The 19,608-nt window shown below is 42.1% G+C and overlaps 1 protein-coding gene, 2 long non-coding RNA genes and 1 gene segment (V, D, J or C); 2 read left to right on the top strand and 2 right to left on the bottom strand.

The window, feature by feature from the left end:
* The window catches only part of LOC115461302, a 1,201,995-nt gene that overhangs the window by 458,366 nt on the left and 724,021 nt on the right, over window positions 1-19,608 (bottom strand).
* Window positions 1-19,608, top strand: part of LOC115461316 — a 444,252-nt gene that overhangs the window by 216,885 nt on the left and 207,759 nt on the right. The window lies entirely within an intron of this gene.
* LOC115461318 overlaps window positions 1-19,608 on the top strand; it is a 282,251-nt gene that overhangs the window by 114,593 nt on the left and 148,050 nt on the right. The gene's annotated exons all lie outside the window — the stretch shown is intronic.
* The window catches only part of LOC115461300 (gastrula zinc finger protein XlCGF26.1-like), a 35,365-nt gene continuing 30,452 nt past the window's right edge, over window positions 14,696-19,608 (bottom strand). Inside the window, exon 7 of the mRNA XM_030191026.1 lies at window positions 14,696-16,047. Within this exon, the coding sequence (XP_030046886.1) occupies window positions 14,720-16,047 (1,328 nt within the window). The 3' untranslated portion in view covers window positions 14,696-14,719. The remainder of the gene's footprint in view (window positions 16,048-19,608) is intronic.

Raw genomic sequence — 19,608 nt, 5'->3', positions numbered from 1 at the left:
ACAGCATCCACGCCTGATGCAAGTTTTTTACTCTGCGAGCTGCTCCTTTCAGTCTTTTTTCACCATTTTTCTCATTTTGTCGTAATCACCCTTTCTATAGTTAAACGCTAGCGTACTTGATTTCCTAGTTTCACTTCCTTCAATGCCAATATCAAAACCGATCATATTATGATCACTGTTATCAAGCGGCCCTCGTATCGTTACCCCCTGCACTAGATCATGAGCACCACTAAGGACTAAGTCTAGTATTTTTCCTTCTCTTGTCGGCTCCTGAACTAGCTGTTCCATGAAGCTGTCCTTGATTTCATCAAGAAATCTTATGTCCCTTGCGTGTACAGATGTTACATTACCCCAGTCTATATGCGGGTAATTGAAATCCCCCATTATTATTGTGTTGCCCAGTTTGTTTGCGTCCCTGATTTCCTTTAACATTTCCGCATCCGTCTGTTCGTCCTGGCCAGGCGGACTTATGATATATTGTTTTCTAACTCTCCCCCTCCTTCCGTTATTCCTCCGGTCCTTCTCTTCTGCCATTGTAACTGATTTATTTGTTCATTGTAAGCCACTTAGAGGCTGCTCTGTGTGGCAATAGGCGGGGTATAAATGATATAAATAAATATTATGCCTTATCAAGTATCTTAAAACTAAAGCTCACGTAGGTTCACATTGGTATGCTGTGAAATCCCCCTTTAAACAGATGCCCCAGTTGACTTTCTGTGATTTCCTTTCCTAGTAGAACTGTCCTAGACTGTAAAAAAAAAAAAAAAACTCACCATGTAGACAGCTTATTAAATTTATGGGGAGTTTCCATATATTTTTGATCCAACAACATGAACATAAGACTTCTTGTGATACACCACTAATGGAGTTAACATAATGTCTCACCTAAAAATAATGCAAGATATTCATGTTCAGGAGATCCCAAGCATACTTCATTTGTGGGAAATATACCATCTCCAGTCTCTACTAGATGACCTATATATTTGCACCTCTTTCTCCTTCATGTTTGGAAGTTGGTCTTGCCCATCTCTGTTGGGATCTCTGCATTTCCCACCATTTCTATAAATGGAAACACTCTTTTGGCTCCCACAGGCTTACCTTTTTTCACCATTTCTATGCTATTTTAATAGGCAGCTCCAATTCACTCCTGTAGACACTATCCCCTTTATGTTTGGAACAGTTAAACCCAATAGGGATCAGAATGTCTTCCTCCCATACAGTCTCCAGACCCTAAATACATTTACCAGTATGTTACTCATGTTCCCATTGCATCTAAGCCACTACATTATATAACCTCAAATCAGGGTGATCCACTTCTCTTTTTTCCCTGGTCATTACTAGTTTAGTATAACTTATTTTTGCTACTTTGGAGTGCCTGATAAAAGACACTATTATCCCTCTACAGTCCATTTAATTCTTCCTCCCTTTCCTTAATAGCAGCACCTGTAGTGGTAAGTATAATTTGGGTCAACAATACCATTTTCACTAGGGCAACTTTTCCCAACCATGACAATGGTAGGTCCTTCCCTCTCGTACATAGCTGTTTCATCTGTTTGAGCTTACCCTTTATATTTTTTTGTGTGTCAAATATCCAAGAATCTGCATCTAAATAAACTCCCAAATATTTTAAGTTCCCTCTTGCCCATGCCACTGTGAAGTCATCGCTGTGAAATCACCAGCACCTCATACTTTTTGAAATAAATCTGAAGCTTGGGAAGATCCCAAATTGATTTTTCACTGCAACTAGGATATTGTGTGACTTGCTTGACCCAAGAAGAGCAGCATGTTGTCTGCGATCAAATTGACTCTGTACTCCTATGCCCCTACTAAGATGCCCTTTTAATTGGTTGGAGCTTATCATTTTTATTGCCAAAGGTTCCCAAGATAATACAACAGCAGAGATGAAAGCAGGTGCCCCTGCTGCATGCCACACTAACTCAAACCTTCCCTGAGTTTGCCACTAACTAATAGCTATGCTGGGGGCAGTGCTGGGCACAAAGGAACCCTAAATAGAAAGAGGATAGTATCAAAATAAAACAACACATCAACAGCTATAAGTTAATTTATGAAGGGCAGGAATAGAGCTTAGATAGCAGCTCCAGCAGTGGGGAAGTCAGGTCAATGCCAGATGGATTTCTTATGGTCTGTGTCTAATACATGGCAAGACAGATTTGGATGTGTTGGAGAGAAATTTGATGGCAAGTCCAATAGTTGGAATATGAAGACAATACTAGACAGATTTCCACAATCTAATGTCCCGTATATGGAAAGAGGAATCAAGATGGGCTGGAGTGGGTTTCAACAGCAACTCCAATAGTAGGGAAGTAGGGCCAGTGTTGAGCCCTGAAAATGGCAAAGATGGAGCAGAAGTATACATGCATATTTTATATCACACTCACATTCTATGTGAACGCATGCCCAGTATATCTCAGTGGGGGAGGAGAAGTCATCGTACAGCAGAACTTAGCAAGTAAAATGTTACAATAATACTATAATATTGTTGGTTCAATAATAATTTCATAATGAATGTGACTGTTGGGTAGACTGTATGGACCATGCAGGTCTTTATCTCCCTTCATTTACTAGGTTACTATGATCCGCATGCAAACTAGTAAGTTAATTAGGCAGTAGAAAAAAATCAATAATTGGAGTAAACAAGCACTTAATTGGCAAAAATTAGGAGCTGTGCGTGGATCTGATCTGTGCCCAAATCTGTACCAGCCCAACTAACTTTTATTTATTTGTTTGTTACGTTTGTATCCCACCTTTTCCCACTTAGTACTAGGCTCAAAGTGGCTTACATAGTTCCGGAGAGGTGGCTACAGACTCTGGTGTGAACAAATACAGTGTAGGGGTACTATTTCAGTGACAAATACAGTAAAGAAGTATCGGTAAATAGGTTGAGGTGATTCAGACAAAATGTCAGGGTGTGATCATGCGTCGGGGTTGAGTTACTGTCCATTTCCTGATTAAATTGCCATATTTCATTAATCGGTAGGTGTAACCCTGGGAGGGGTATGGGTGGGTGACTGGCATTCTCATGATTTAGTCACGATGTTATAGAATAGAATAATTTCTGCATCCAACATCTAGAAGTTGTGCACCAGGATATATACTAGATTGCAGCAGGTGCAAGTGTGGCATCCAAAGTTAGTCACTAGATCCATGCTAAGACAGTATTCAGCAAAGGACACTGCACCAAGCACACTTTGCTGAATACTGTCTTAGTGTGGATCTTTCTGGTGCCTAACTTTGAGCACCATTTACTGATTTCCCCCTCATTGTTTGTTTCCACTGTTGTTACAAAATATTCAGGAATCATCATTGTCTCTCCCCAACCCAGCTTCCAGTCCTTCATCATTGCATTTATTTCTGCTAAAGTATTGGCCATGGTATAGCTATTCTCCATCACTTGGATGTGAAGCACAGCCTACCTGTACCTTGCTGCCGGTGCACCCCTTCTATACCTATACCCTGCCACCCATTCGGTCTGCTTTCACTAGTGTACTATTTGGAGGGGGTAAGCGGGTAGTGAGGGCCACAGTTATGCATATTGTGGCCCCTAAGCTGTCAAAGGGGAGAGACAACCCTACAAACAAGCACAAATTCAATAACACCATAGTAAGGCCATCAAACGACCTTCCAAAACAAATCTAAGAGGAGACTCCAAAAATGAAATGCCTACATCAGCAGTCAAAACTTTGTAGTCACTCCTCCATACTTCAGATGCTACCAGTAACTGACCATTATATTTGAATGATCTCCTGTTGGTTGAAACTTTGGATGTATACTTATGCTACTTTTTCATGCAATAATATCTGCAAGCATTTTTAGTGCATTATCAGCAGGAATATATAGAGGAGTGACTAAGCAGCTTCGACTCCTGGCATTCATGCAGAAAAACACAGTTCCATGTTGAGTCTTCAGTCAACTTGATGCTTAAATAAAGTTTGACCTCTGGGTTTATTTTTGGAGTCTCCTCTTGGATTTGGTTTGGAAGGTTGTTTGATGTCTCTACTTTGGTGTTTTTGGTTTTAGCTCCTAAGCTATAACATTTAAGAGTCTAGATTAAGTAGGAAGTACATTTTAGATGTCATAGTTTACAATGCTAGTGCAGCCCTTGTAACGTGAGCAGGGCCGCTGAGAGGAGGCAGGGGGGACAAAATTCCCTGGGCCCAGGCCTCCAAGGGAGGCCCGGCGCCGCAGTCCCCTCCACCTGCTCCCCTCCGTCCACCACTGGGCCGGGCGCCCCTGAATTCAAATCATAGTGCCTCACCTCAACTTCGCTCCGTGTGAAAGAAGCGCAGCAGAGGCAGTCTGCAGATCGCCTCCCTTCGGGCCTTCCCTCCCTGTGTCCCGCCCTTGTCTGACGTAACTTGTGCGAGGGCGGGACACACGGAGGGAAGGCCCGAAGGGAGGTGATCTGCAGACTGCCGCAGCTGCGCTTCTTTCACACAGAGCGAGGTCGAGGTGAGGCACTATGATTTGAATTCAGGGGGGGGCCCGGCCCAGTCTCTCGGCGGCCCTGAACATGAGGCCCTAAACTGTAGCTTGTCTACCTTATATATAAACTGGCTGTGTGTGTAGTGTTTTGCCTGATCCAGGTATTGCTAGTGAAATGCACACTACTACTCTCTGACTTGGCCATCATCTGCCTACTAAAAATTGCCCTGGGTGGTGCTTGGTAATTGGGATCTAAGAACTGAAGTAGCCATTCTATTTTATCAAGTCATCTGCATGGGCTGTGTTCATCCAGGGCAATACTAGGACTAGAGGGCATGAGTTGAAGCTACAGTGTGGTAAATTTAAAACGAATCTGAGAAAAGTTTTCTTCACCCAACGTGTAATTAGACTCTGGAATTCGTTGCCGGAGAACGTGGTACGGGCGGTTAGCTTGACGGAGTTTAAAAAGGGGTTAGATAGATTCCTAAAGGACAAGTCCATAGACCGCTATTAAATGGACTTGGAAAAATTCCGCATTTTTAGGTATAACTTGTCTGGAATGTTTTTACGTTGGGGGAGCGTGCCAGGTGCCCTTGACCTGGATTGGCCACTGTCGGTGACAGGATGCTGGGCTAGATGGACCTTTGGTCTTTCCCAGTATGGCACTACTTATGTACTTATGTACTATACCATGCAACAATCTTTGATAATGCTTGCAAAATGCCCTCACCCCATTTCCTGCACGGTAACTTGTTTACGTGAGTGTCAGGGCTAATTAATTGCACCTCACAAAAAAGTTGATGTTCAGTTTGGGAAATGGACATCCTCTTTTCTATAGCTTTATTGCTGCTGCTGTTTGCAGTGCAAGATGAGGTCCCCAGTCTAGAATCAATGCCCTTCCCTGGAACTGGTGTTTCTGCAAATGTTGCAACATGCAACTGCTCAAAACAGAAAAACAATTTGAAGCAGTAGCTATCTTCTTGTGTTGGTTTTCTTTTTTTCTGATATCTCACAAGACTGCCTGTTTCTTGGAGACTACTGCTGCTAGGAGGCTGAGTAGAATAAGAGATGAAAGGTCAAGAACATCCCTCATGCTCTCTGTTCTTCCTGCAGGGTGCTGTTGGTCCTGGCAGTATCACTTCCTACCTCCTAAGCACACTAACATCTAACTTTTCGATTCTCCTCAGCTATAAAACTTTCAGTACCTTAAGGCTCTGAAAATCCCTCCAATGATGATTCATCAGATTCTGTATTTGCCGAAACAATAGCTTATATACCGCAATTACCATACACGTAGTCCAATGTAGGTTACAAAAAAGATTTAACCAGGTTGATCCTGGGAAGATACATATTCAGGGTAATTTAAGTAAAAACAAAACTCTAAAAAATGCTTTAGCAAATACTTCCATGAAGTAGACATTAGTCACCTAAAAATGCTTATATAGGTAGGTTTTCAACTTCCTTAAACTCATGTAGTTCGTATGGACCGTTTCTGATCTAATAATCCCTGGTAAAGAAATCCAAGTCTTAGCTGCTTGCTAAAAAAGTAAAAAACATTAAATTTGTTTGTATTTTATATTCAATACAGATGGATAATAAATAACCATAAACACAGAGCACACACTAATTATGACAAATAGGAGGGGACCATACCATGGATAATTCTGAATATTAATGAATGAGCTTCTATTAGCAACCAATGCATACTTCTTAAATAAGGAGTTACCTGCTCCCATTTCTATGAACGGCTGAAGTGTTCTGTAAAGAGTGGAGGAGTGGCCTAGTGGTTAGAGCACTGGTCTTGCAATCCAGAGGTGGCCAGTTCAAATCCCACTGCTGCGCCTTGTGATCTTGGGAAGTCACTTAACCCTCCATTACCTCAGGTACAAACTTAGATTGTGAGCCCTCCTGGGACAGAGAAATATCCAGAGTACCTGAATGTAACTCACCTTGAGCTACTACTGAAAAAGGTGTGAGCAAAATCAAAATAAATAAATTGTAATCACTTTCTCAAAATACTAAAGCCCTATATAAATTACAGTAAGCTAACTGGGCTACCACAAAGGAGTGAATTCCTTCAAAAAAGGCAATAAATAAATTCTAATAAATAAAGGCTTATGGAGCAATTCTAAAATCATCAATTTAATTTAATTTTATTCTGGCATTTATCATCAAGTTCAAGGCAGAGATCACACATTATGAGCAGATACTTTATCTGTTCCTAGAGGGCTCAAAATCTAAGTTTTGGGTTTTTTTTTTTTTGTACCTGAGGCAATGGAGGGTTAAGGGTTAAGGTTTTACAAAGGCACAGTAGTGTTTTAGTGCACAGTAATGATTAGCGCACACTAAACACTAGAGACACCCATTGGAATATATGGGCATCTCTAGTGTTTAGGGCACGCTTATTTTTAGTGTGCGCTAAAAACACTAGTTCACTTTTGTAAAAGGCCCACTAAGTCAAGGAGCTGCAGTGGGAATTTAACCCAGGATCAAAGTCCACTGCACTAACCATTAGGCCACTCCTCCACTCCAAATCAAATCAAAGGTATTTTCTCATCTGGTGAACCTGTTTAAGATTCCAATTTTTTTTTTTTTTTTTTTTACTCAAGAGATTGACGTGTGTCTAAGGACAATGTTGGATCTATTATTAATCCCAGAATTTTTTTAAGAAGGTCCAACTGAGAGGGAAATATCCCTAAGTGTTAGTATGTTATTTAGTAAAGCCAGCAGAACTGATCCTAACCATTGTACTCTGTTGGTTCTACCTATTGCCATCCATCCTGCACTACCTTTGCATTCTTTTCCTCCTGTGAGGAAAAAGGAGCAGACAACTGATCTTTTATATTTTCACTGGAGCCTTCAGTTGTTGATCTCAAAGAAATCTCTCTTTAGCCTAAATAGTAGACTACAAGGAATTGGAGACTGTTCTCTCTTTTCCTCTCCACTAGTGCTGCTGTTGGCCTTAGATCTCCATGGAGCATTAACTGTTTTTCATCCTCTACTTTTACCACCATTTCCATGATACCCTTTCTAAACGTTATGACTTAGAGTAGATTGTAAGCTTCATTGAGCAGGAACAAATCTCTTTTATATGCATCTATACAGCGAGATGTATACTTGGTAAAACTTTAGAAAGTAGTAATAGTAGCACCAGCTACTAGTAGATCACTATGGGGCTCAATTTCAGAGCACTTATACAAAGTGCCATAGGGTACTATGGTATTTTGTATGTCTAAGTGTTTTGAAAATGAGCCCTATCTGCCTGCCTCTCCCTCTCTGTGCTTTTTGGGTTTTTTTTTTCTCCGACTTGATTATGCAATCTCTGGGGAAGGATGCTCAAACCTAATACAAGCACTGAAAGAGGGTTAGCGCCAGGTTAGCATGCATGTTATTGTGCACTGAACACTCGAATAAGCCACATTTAAATAAACAAAAGTTTTTCCAAGTGTGTTTATTGCAGAAAACTTTCTGCCAGGTCTGGGGCAGCGTTAGAAGGGTTGGCTGAGAGAAGAGGTGTCTAGTGGCACCCCTTCTCTCCCTCCAACCTGCCCACCCTGCCTGGACAGACTTCCCCAAATAAATCTGGTGGTCTAATGGTCCCCCCCCTTCCCTCCCCCCCCCCCCAAGCATCAGCCCCAGCCCTCCCTTAAACCTTAAAAAAATGTCCCTTATATAGTAGTTAGGGCCTGAGTGGGGCAGGGTGACACCATTTTCAAGATAGTGGCCTTGAGAAGAGAGAGTGGGCATCACTCCTACTTTCTACAAGGTATAGGGGTCTGGGGGGGGTGTCAGGCCTCACTATACCACCAGGTCAAGGTGACTGGGAGGGTCGGACTTCGCCTACCTTAGTCATGGGGTGGGGCCACCAGGGCTAGCTGAGAAAGGGGGGGGGCTTTTTTGTAAAATTGAATTTGGGGGGGGGGGGGGGGAGAGCAGGAGGGATCCACAGCATTTTTTTTTTTATGTCAACTTTCCTCTCAATGCCTGAGCCAATCACCACTCAGGCACTGACAGGAAGTTAGCGCAGAGCGTGGAGTTTCACTCTACATCAAACCTTTGAGCATCAGCTCCCTCTGTAACTCTGCAGCTACAGACCTGAGAGGTGCTATCTATTCTTATGCCAAAGCTTCTAATGAGAGTATTGTGCTGAGTCAGTGCTTGGCAGGCTGAAGCTTCCAGCAAAAACTGAAAAAGGATCATGACCTCCATTGCACTTTTTACTAGTGTGGAAATGCATCTCATATCTGTCCCCAAAGCTATGCGCCTCTTCTCCACCCTACGTACACTCGCGGTGAAGAAGAAAAATGAACCAAAAGATCTCTCACATGGGTACAGTAACTTAAGCTGTCTATGATCCTCTTCTTCACCCCATGTACACTCAGGGTGAGGAAGAAAAATAAATCAAAAGATTATCTCACATGGGTACAGTACCTTAGAAGAGCAACACTCACTTTCTCTTTATGTAACTTAAATGTTTAAAATACATCTGCCACCATTATGCAAATGGACACCTCAGTAATCAGTCTCTCACACACACATCAGAGAATAATTTTTTTTGTTACATTTGTACCCCGCGCTTTCCCACTCATGGCAGGCTCAATGCGGCTTACATGGGGCAATGGAGGGTTAAGTGACTTGCCCAGAGTCACAAGGAGCTGCCTGTGCCTGAAGTGGGAATTGAACTCAGTTCCTCAGTTCCCCAGGACCAAAGTCCACCACCCTAACCACTAGGCCACTCCTCCACAATTTCTTCTATTGCAATAGAAACATAATGGGAGATAAAGGCCAAATGGCCCATCTTGTCTGCCCATCTTCTGTAACCGTTAACTCTTCCTTTTCCAAAGCAATCAAGGTTGGCTTCCTTCCATCAACACAGCTTGAGCTCAGCCTTCAACAGCCACTGCACCCTGGATAGCACCAAAACCCTTCATTATTCCAAACTCTCAGGTAATTATCTTCTATTCCTGACTGTTATACAAAAGTCAGTACTCTGTGTTGTATTCAAAATCAAAAGACAAAACAAAATGCCAGTCAATGCATTCTGCGGACTTTCCCCATCAGTTCAGTCATTCAGTTTGCACAAAACAGTACCTTATTTCCCTTTCTTGGGGTTTAGAGTAGCAGGTTTCCTTTACAAAGCTTCTCTGCCATAGCCCTCTCAGGTTCTGTCTTCTCCCTTATCCTTCTGCAGTTCTAACAGGCTGTGGAGTGCCTCATCTTTCACTTATCGAGGGAGGTTTATATGCTGCACAGCCCTCCCCGACCCCCAGCTTCTCCGTGTCAACTGGCTAACCCCCAAGTCATGTGGTCAGGCTAAACACAAACCTAACTCCACCCAGTCTTACTCCATGTACAAAGCTAGCTTGCTTGCCTTACACGCTTATTTTCGAAAGAGGACGCCCATCTTTTGACACAAATTGGGAGATGGGTGTCCTTCTCGCAAGGTCATCCAAATCGGTATAATCGAAAGCCGATTTTTTGACACCCTCGACTGCTTTCCATCGCGGGGATGACCAAAGTTCACGGGGCCATGTCGGCAGGGTACTGAGGCGTGATTAGGAGATGGTCGTCCTCGGCTGATAAAGGAAAAAAGAAGGGCGTCCCTGATGAGCACCTGGCAGACTTTACTTGGTCCATTTTCTTTTTCACGACCAAGCCTCAAAAAGATGCCCCAACTGACTAGATGACCACCGGAGGGAATCGGGGATCACCTCCCCTTACTCCCCCAGTGGTCACTAACCCACTTCCACCATAAAAAACAAGTTTAAAAATACTTTTTTTGCCAGCCTCAATTGCCATACTCAGGTCCATCGCAGCAGTATACAGGTCCCTGGAGCAGTTGTAGTGGGTGCAGTGTACTTCAGGCAGGCGGACCTGGGGGGGGGTTGGGGGGGGCTCAGCACCCAAGGTAAGGGAGCTATGCACCTGGGAGCATTTTATCAAGTCCACTGCAGTGCCCCCTAGGGTGCCCGGCTGGTGCCCTGGCATGTCAGGGGGACCAGTGCACTACAAATACTGGCTCCTATCACGACCAAAGGGCTTGGATTTGGAGGTTTTTGAGATAGACATCTTTGGTTTCCATTATCGCCGAAAACTGAGGACGACCATCTCTAAGATTTGGGCGTCCCCGACCGTATTATCAAAATGAAAGATGGATGTCCATCTTGTTTCGATAATATGTGCTGCCCTGCCCCTTCGCGGCACCGTCCTTAGAGTTGGGCGCCCTTAGAGATGGTCGTCCCCATTCGAAAATGCCCCTCTTAGATACCAGACTAGTGAATTCTTCCCCTCTGCAGACTTTTAAAAGGGCCATGTACACCCCTTTTCCTTGAACTCCATCTAAGGCAGGACTTTCTCTACTTGGGCTCTATGGCTGTCCTGGGGCAAGCTCTGGTCCCTATCATACTATCTTTGCCTCAGAACCCTGTATCTACTCCTCCTGTTTTTCTTTCTCTTTCTCTCATCCACTCTCTGATGTGGTCTCTCTAGCTTTAGAGCCACAGAACCTAAGAGATTTGGAAAACAGACATTTCTCTAACAATGACAGAAAAACAGTGATGCTTGTCTCTCTCTAAGGCTTATGTCTGCTCTTTCTCTCTGACTCTAGAACAGCAGAGCCTGAGAGATTTTTAAAAGGCACTTTTTTCACATATAAATATAGGTGATTCGATTTTTTTTATTTTATAAATTTTTGACTTTCTAAAACTACCACCTTCTTTCTCTGAATGCAGGAGAGAAAATTGTGGTGAATTGCACTTAATTTCAGTTTTCTGCTGATAATCCATTAAATTTTGGAGGTGAAGCAGGGATAGGATCGTTTGACTGTATGTCAAAAAGTTTCAGTATTAAGTGAAAGAATAAGGGGAAAATGTACAAAACTCCCTGGTAACTTTTGCTCGCTATTTTCACCTCAGTAAAAATGACCAAGCTCAAAATAGTGATGCTCATAACAAATCACATTCGAATGGGCTACATGGACTTTTACCATGCAGCTTGGGAGGGAGAGCACCAGGCATGAGTAGAACAATCAGTAAGTGTGGCTGTTCTGTGCATGCCCTAGTTGTAGGGAGAAAAGACAGCCCACCCCCATGCTGCACATGTAAGCTCAAGACAATGGCTCATCAGTGCCTGGCTGACTCCCCACAACAAGCCGTCTCCCATCCAGCAAGAGCAGCAAAGACTTCTGGATGCTAGCAGGAGCAGCTGTGTGGCAGCAGTTGGTCCCCTCTCATTGTGCCCCTGCAGCTTGGGGCATAGTAGCTGGGCCAGCCATGAAAAGGCACTCCTCTGTGGTGGGAAGGCTAGAAGAGGAACATTTTCACAAAAGTAGTCAGTAAAAACGTCTGAAGACTCCATTTCCTACCCTCCTGCCAATTAGGGCTATATGCTGTTACAGCTAGACTAAAAAACCCAACAGGTCTCCTTTAAAATACTCCCGTAAACTTGTTCTCTGCATTGCAATCAATGGAAAAGGCAGCTCTCCTGTCATACTATGGTTGCTGCCTCTGCCCTCCCGTAAAATTACTCATGAAAAAGTAGGCGGACCTTTCTGTGCATCTCTTGGAATGCACATTTGAATACTGCACAGCTCACTTAAATATATTAACTTACAATTTCCGGTGTCTGCTGCCATGAACGTTAAGAGCCCCTTTGTGCATTCATCGCTGGATTCCCTGCTCACTAAACCGACTTGAACCAGTCAAAAACTCTCATTGCTGGCCCAGTAAGTTCTATGCATCTCCCCCTAAGTTCTTATTTTGTCAAATTGCACTGGCTACCTGCGGAAGCTAGAGCCATCTTTAAATTATGGATGATGGGTTTTTTTTTTAGTATTATATTGGTCAGCCTCCATTATATATTTGACTGAATTGATGGCATTTCCAACATTACACAGCCAGAGGATGATCAAACCAGCAAATGCCAGTTTTACAGACTCTCAAGCGGCTAGATATAGACTCATCGGGTCTAAGATGTACCAAGCGGTGAAAATATGGAATGTTCTTTCAGAAAGTATAAGTATTAACGGATTATAAAAAATTCAAAAAATCACTTAAAACTTACTTAGTCCAGAAACATGTATTATCTTCTTCACCGCTATGTTTGTTGTATAACTCTGTATGTTCCCAGGGATGACTCGTTCATCTTGCTATAAACCTCTATGAGAGAAAGGTATGTGCGGTAAACAAGTTTTAATAAAATATAATGTAATGACTTGTAGTTCCGTCTTATACCCCCTCCCCAAAGCAGCTCTGCTGTGTCTAGACCTATAGACCACAATGATGCCAGAAACAAAGGGGAACAAATGAAAGTTCAGCAAATTTATTTATAACATTTGTATCCCACATTTTCCCACCGATTTGCAGGCTCAATGTGGCTTACATAGTTCCGTAAGTGGTGATTACCAGTTCCGGATAGGAGAAATACAGAGTTGAGGTAGAGGGACAGAGTGGATTAGGTTACAGGAGGAAAGTTCGTCTTAAGATAGGAGTTGAAGGTAATAGGTTAAACTTCATTCATGACAAAAATTAACTAGAACAATTAGGAACATTGAACTACAAATCAAGATAATTTAGCAAAAAACAGTTTAAGGTATAAAGAATACATGTTGTATACATACTTTTTATTAATTTGCATTTAGGATGAATTGTTATTGTATGCTTTCTTAAATAAATAAGTTTTCAGTAGTTTACGGAAGTTCACTATGTCATGTGTTATTTTTATGGATTTTGGTAATTAAAGTAAATCCTCTTTAAGACCTGGGGCAATTCTATAAATTGGTACCTCAGTCTAGGCGTCCCAATGCCATGCATCCAGTTGTTTTAATGTACTCCTCTGTGATACTCCTGGAATAAATAGGCAGTAGAAATGCACACTCTGTTACAAACAACCTTCCAAACCATAAGAAGTATCAGAATAGTGCTCTGCACCTATAATAGGTTATGTCATCTCTGCAGCCCTGTTCCTACTACTAATCATTTCTATAGTGTTACTAGATGTACGCAGTGCTGTACACATTAAATGCACTTTTTCTGTCCTTAGAGGGCTCACAATACCTGGGGCAATGGAGGGTTAAATGACTTGCCCAAGGTCAAAAGAAGCTGTAGTGGGAATCAAACCCAGGTCATCAAGATCAAAACCCTCCGCACTAACCATTAGTCTATTACTGCTGATGAGCTATGGGGCCTCTTATGGGACATCCCATTACAAGTCCAAACTTTAGGTTGTGCTTTCCTCAATCATTTACTCTTCTGGGTGTGCTTAAAAATTGTTTTATAAGAACTTTTTACAATGTGTCTTTAAAAATCAATCTTGTGTAAATAAACACATCTCTCAAATTCAAGCAATCTCAAAACAGCACCTAGGCTTCCATATTGAGCTCTTTGGGTCTGGCAAAGATTTTTGACGATCTGTGCTAAGATTTGAGAAAGACTCCAGAAGCAGGCACGTGTGTGCCAAACCTCCACAAAGGTGGTACTGCATATCAGTTCAGTGAATGTGGGCGTTAAGTGGATGTTCCAGTTGTATTGTGATGGTGGCTGCCTACTTCTAAAAGGTAAGTGCTATTTTGAGATCACTTGAATTTGAGAGATGTATTTAAAAAAAAAATGATTTTTAAAGTCACATTGTTGTGTTGAAATTAAAATGTTTTGATATAAAAACTTTATATACACAACTTTTTTAAAGACACCCAGAAGAGTACATGAAGGCACACCCTAAGGTCCGATATACACGGCCACTTCACTCATTGTCCATGGCTGCCCATGCACACAACTCTTCAGCATATTGCCAGACACACAAATAGGAAAAGCCTCCAAAACATACCATAAAGAAAAAGCAGAGACAATGAAATTCACCCTTTATTATCTCTATTTTGCTTGTCATACAAAGAGAAATCTGTGCAGGTAATTTCTGCAGGACCTCCTAGCTACACATTTCCCTAATTCAGCTACACATTAGGATGCTGCTATGCTTTTTAAATCAGTAGGAATATAATCACACCTCCCCTAATGGAAAGTGTTTGAAAAATGCCATGTGGGCATAATGCTATACATTTGCATGATGTAAAGCAAGTGTACTGTTGTATATCTGTTTATAAATCAGAAAGATGATCCGTGAGTCAGACTTGCAATGACCAGGAGGTCAGCGATATAGAAGTGGCAGAATTACACAGAATCCTTCTGGCTGATTTTCAAAATAAATTTCCTTCAGACAGATTTCTGTCATAAATCTCTAATGCAAGCCGAATTATTTCATTCCTAGGTAGGTACATGATACCTCACACTGTTGCAGTTTTTGTTGGGAGCTGTCCTTGCGTTTGAGCAGGTTTTGTTGGGAGCTGTCCTTGCATTTGAGCAGGTTTTGTTGGGAGCTGTCCTTGCATTTGAGGAGTCTTTTCTCTGGTATGAATTGTAAAATGCAGTAAGAGGTTTCCTTTCTTGGTGAACCCCATTCCACATTCAATACAAGTATATGGTTTCTCTCTGGTGTGAACACTTTTGTGACGTGCAAGCTGTGTTTTCTGGGCAAAGCATTTTTCACACTCAGAACACTTAAATGGCTTCTCACCAGAGTGCAGTCTTTTATGTACCTTAAGGTTGGATTTATGAGCAAAACGTTTATCACATTCAGTACACTCAAATGGTTTCTCTCCTGTGTGAACTCTTCTATGCATTGTCAGATCAGATATCTGTAGAAAACATTTCTCACATTCAAAACACTTAAATAATTTTTCACCTGTGTGAAATCTTTGATGCATTTTAAGCCATGAGCTGGATGCAAAACATTTATCACAGTCAGTGCACTTAAAAGGTTTTCCTCCTATATGAACCCGTTTATGAGCTGCAAGGTTTGATAGTTTTAGAAATGTTTTCTCACATTCAGTACATACAAATAATTTCTTTCCTGTGTGCATTTGTTTGTGCGTTATAAAACTTGATTTTGTACTGAATCCTCTTTCACACTCAGTACAAAAAAATGCCTCCTCTGTTCCTCCAATTACAGTCTCCTTTCCAGTATGAACCGTTTCATTTGATTTTAGAAGTGCATTTGTTTCAAACTTTTGTTCAGATTCACTACATTGAAAAGTTTTATCTCCAGTGTGAAGTATTTTAGGATACTGCACATCTGAAATATGGGTAAAACCCTTTTCCCGTTCAGTACATTTGAAAGGTTTCATTTCAGAATGGATGCTCATCTGCCCTAGATCTGTTTTCTTAAGGAATGTTTTCTCACGTTCAGTATAAGCAAATTGATTTTCTCTTGCATAATCTTGATGGATAAGTCCGTGATCAGATTTCTGCTTGAGCATTTTCTCACATTCGGATGTTTGTTGGTGTTCAATAAGAAGCAAATTTGTGCTGAAGCCTTTCCTACATTTTGTGCAGTCAAATGTTTTTGACCGTTCACGGACGGTCTGACGATGCATAAGCTCCGGGCTATTACAGTTTCTCTCACATTGTCTCTCTTTTATCCTAGGTGGTGTTAAACCTCCTTCATAGTCAGCAGAAAGATCTGGGCTGTCTCCAGAAGGGTCTTTCTTTTTCCATTCCTCATTTTGCTGATTGATACACATTCTTTGCAGCTCATTATCCCTGTACCCATCATCTGTTGGATAACAAGAAAAGTTGGCTGGTTAATTTTACAGCTAAAGAAAAGAACAATCATCAAGGGACCTTAACTGCAAAGACTACTTAAAGCCCTTTGATTAAGCCTCTACAAGATATATAGGAATTAACATAGCAAGGCCCTTAAATGAAATGTCAAATAGTGCCTATTTCATAAAGTCCTGGGCAGTTATTGGCTCCCCAGAACATTGCCAATCCAACTTCTTGCTTCTCCTCTTCCTCTAAACCCCCCCCCCCCCCCCCCCCCAATTGCAGCTTTTCTCGTCTCCCACACCGGTTGCAGCAGCTCTGATCTTCTGCCAAATAGAGAGTGCATTCCCGCGCATGGCTGCGAGCACTTCTGGGTTTGCAGCTGCTTCTTGCTTCTGCTTGCATTCAGTTTCAGCAACTCCAGCATCTGGCAGCTTAACAGACCAATGCCGGAGTGGCAAAACTGAATTCAGGCAGAAGCAAGAGGCAGCCATGAACCCTGAAATGCTCACAGACATGCGCTGGAGAGCACTCTCAGTTCAGCAGATCATCAGAGCTGCTCCAGCCACTGATCGGGAGATGAGAGAGAGGAGGCTGCACTGTGTGTAGGGGTGTGGATGAAGGGGATGGGAGAGAGTAGTCTGCACTAGTGTGTATAGGGGTGTGGGTGAAGGGGATGGGAAAGAGGAGAATTAGCGAAGGCAGGCCAAGGAGAGCCATTTCAGTGCTGTGGTGTTGATGAAAACCTGTCTGGTTTGGATGCAACAAGTTAGTGTTATCAATCTGATCTAGTACAATATTTTCAACCAGTTTTGAGATAAACGGTAACTGAGCAACTGGATGGAAATCTGATACCACTGTGGGTCCTACTTTAATGTCCTTCACTTTTGGACTTACATATGCTGCTTTCCATGAAGCATGAAAGTAGCCAGAAGGTTAAGAATTAATAAGCATGGCATGAATAAATGTGAGAAGTAGACTGTTGAACTGCCTAATAAAACTAGAAGGAAGAGGATCATGTGGTGCCATCGTGGTTGAGAGGGTGTGTTAGAAGAGTGAAAGTGGAGATTATAGAGCACAGGCCCTGAAGACTCCAGAGAGCCAGAAACATTCACTGATAAAGTGGGTAAGGTAGAACCAAGAAAAGCCGATTTGAGCAGTGAGAATTCTGCATGAGAACTGGCTCACCAGGCAATCCGCAGTAATAGTGGCATCCAAACCCAAAGGGCACTGATGTCCATTGTAAAATAAATGTAGGATGTAGTAAATTTTGCCCGTATTTGATGCTTGAGCTTTTGCAGTGAATAATATTTCTTCTCTGCCATTGTGATGGAAGACTTACAGTAAAGTGCAGTTGAATGGTAGAGATTCAAGTTGGGAGTAGATTTGCATTTTCCCCAAAGTCCCTTGGAGTGCCTTAGTTGACACGTAATTAAGGTGGTTATAATTAAACCATGGGACCTTGCGTGCATGGCAAGCGGTGTACGATGTATGTGACAAGGGCGCAAGATTGTTATAAATCCTATTAAGCTCACTGTGCCATCGCGAGGCCTGGCAATCTAAATCAAAAGGAGTCTAAGCTCAAAGAAAAGTCATCTGAAAATGATTCAACAGTGACCTTCTTCAGGTCTCTAGTCAAACTTGTGGACTGACTGGGGGCAAATCAGACTGGTCACCAGGCTCAAGACAGAATAAGAAGAGAAAATGATCAGTCCAAGGAAGTGGGATCAGAGATAATGTTTGGATATGAGGACATGGAGCAGGGAGGAAGTATTAAGACATCTAGAGTGTCCCCTGCAGTATGAGTAGGTAGCATAACATAATATTTGAGCGATAAAGTTTCAAGAAATTTAAGGAAGTCGGCAATGTGTGGTGCTCGTGGGTCATCTAGGTGGAGATTCAGGTCTCCAAGAATAATGGAGTGGCAAAGTGAAGGTAATGGTCACTAATAAGTGATTCTAAAATTGGACTGAGACGTTACAAGAGAGGGATGATAAACAAGTAGAACATAATCTCACAGGGATGAGTTCAGCCTATAGGTAAGAAATCCAATCAGCGGTGTAACCATAAGCTTAGTAAGGCAAGTGGGGAGGGAGGAGGAGTATATGACAGAAAGACCTCCACCTCTTCTATCTAATTATTGTAGTGATAAGAGTAACCTAATCAAGGCCACTCCAGTAGGAAAGACAGATCACCATCCAGGAGCCATAACACAGAGGGCTTTAGCGAGCAGCAACACATTCCTCCTGCTTAGACCAGCCAAAGCCTTCATCTGACAACTTCCTGTCACAGGACCAGGAAGTTTCATCAGAGAGAAGGCTCAGAGCCGGTGTCAGCAGAGAGAATATGTTGCTGCTGGCAATGAACTAAAGGATTTTAAAATACCAGTTTGGGGGGGGGGGGGGGGAATCAGGCCAATGGAGTTAGGTGACCCCCCCTCTATCATCTGGGGTGGGTGGGCTGTCCTGCCCACTCACTTTGGGCTCAAGCTCACCCAAAATTGGGTGTATGGCTAAACCCCTGGCATGCAAATATCTCTCATGAATATTCATTGTGGATATCCTGAAAACCTGTCTGGCTGGGGTGCCTCCAGGATCAGGTTTGGAAATCACTGGTCTATGCAATCTATGCAATAAATTGAGCAATTAAAATTTTTAATTGATGGTTAGCTCTAATTAGAATAGGAGGGTTTTTTTGTTTTCCCCACAGATCTACAACACATTCTACATTTTCAATGTAAAAGATTATCAATAGAAATCAAACAAAATAAAACATGGAAAAGAAAATAAGATGATACCTTTTTTATTGGACATAACTTAATACATTTCTTGATTAGCTTTCGAAGGTTGCCCTTCTTCGTCAGATCGGAAATAAGCAAATGTGCTAGCTGACAGTGTATACAAGTGAAAAACATTCAAGCATTGCTATGACAGTCTGACAGGGTGGGAGGATGGGGGTGGGTAGGAAGTATGCATGGGGACATCAAAGTATTTCATTGGTATTCTAACAGGGTGGGTGTGGACAGGTGAGGGGAGGGTGATCAACAGAGACATACAGCTTTATGGTTTATAATGGGCTAGGAACCCCAGGTCCTTGTTAAGTCCTCTACTCAATGTAAAAGAATAATTAAACATTCAATAAATAATTAAGAATAAGAAACCATCATACATGTCTTCAAATCCGATTCAATACATGGTAGATGCCTCTTTTGCAGCAAAACAGCTATCAGTCATTTAAGATAAGTATCTACCAACTTTGCATAGTGGAATGAATAGCTCAAACTCTCGGCTGGGGATCATCTGTGGGCTGCAGTCTTCAAGTCTGGACACAGATTTTCTAGTTAATTGAGGTCTGGTCTTTGACTGGGCCACTCAAGGACATTCAGTTTTTTTTTCTTGCTAAACCATTCTATTGCTTTTATTTTGGACTTAAGGATAATTTTTTCTGCTGAAACATGAATCTTCTCCCCATTCCCAGTTCAATGGAAGACTGAAACAACTTTTTCTTCTGCATCTGCCTCTCTCTTTAAACCAACCATCTTTCACTCAATATTCACAAGCCTTACTGTCCC

Source organism: Microcaecilia unicolor, chromosome 2, assembly GCF_901765095.1.
Source record: "Microcaecilia unicolor chromosome 2, aMicUni1.1, whole genome shotgun sequence".
NCBI lineage: Eukaryota > Metazoa > Chordata > Amphibia > Gymnophiona > Siphonopidae > Microcaecilia > Microcaecilia unicolor.
Note: the sequence above shows the minus strand (reverse complement) of the source record. Positions and strands in the feature narration are given on the sequence as shown.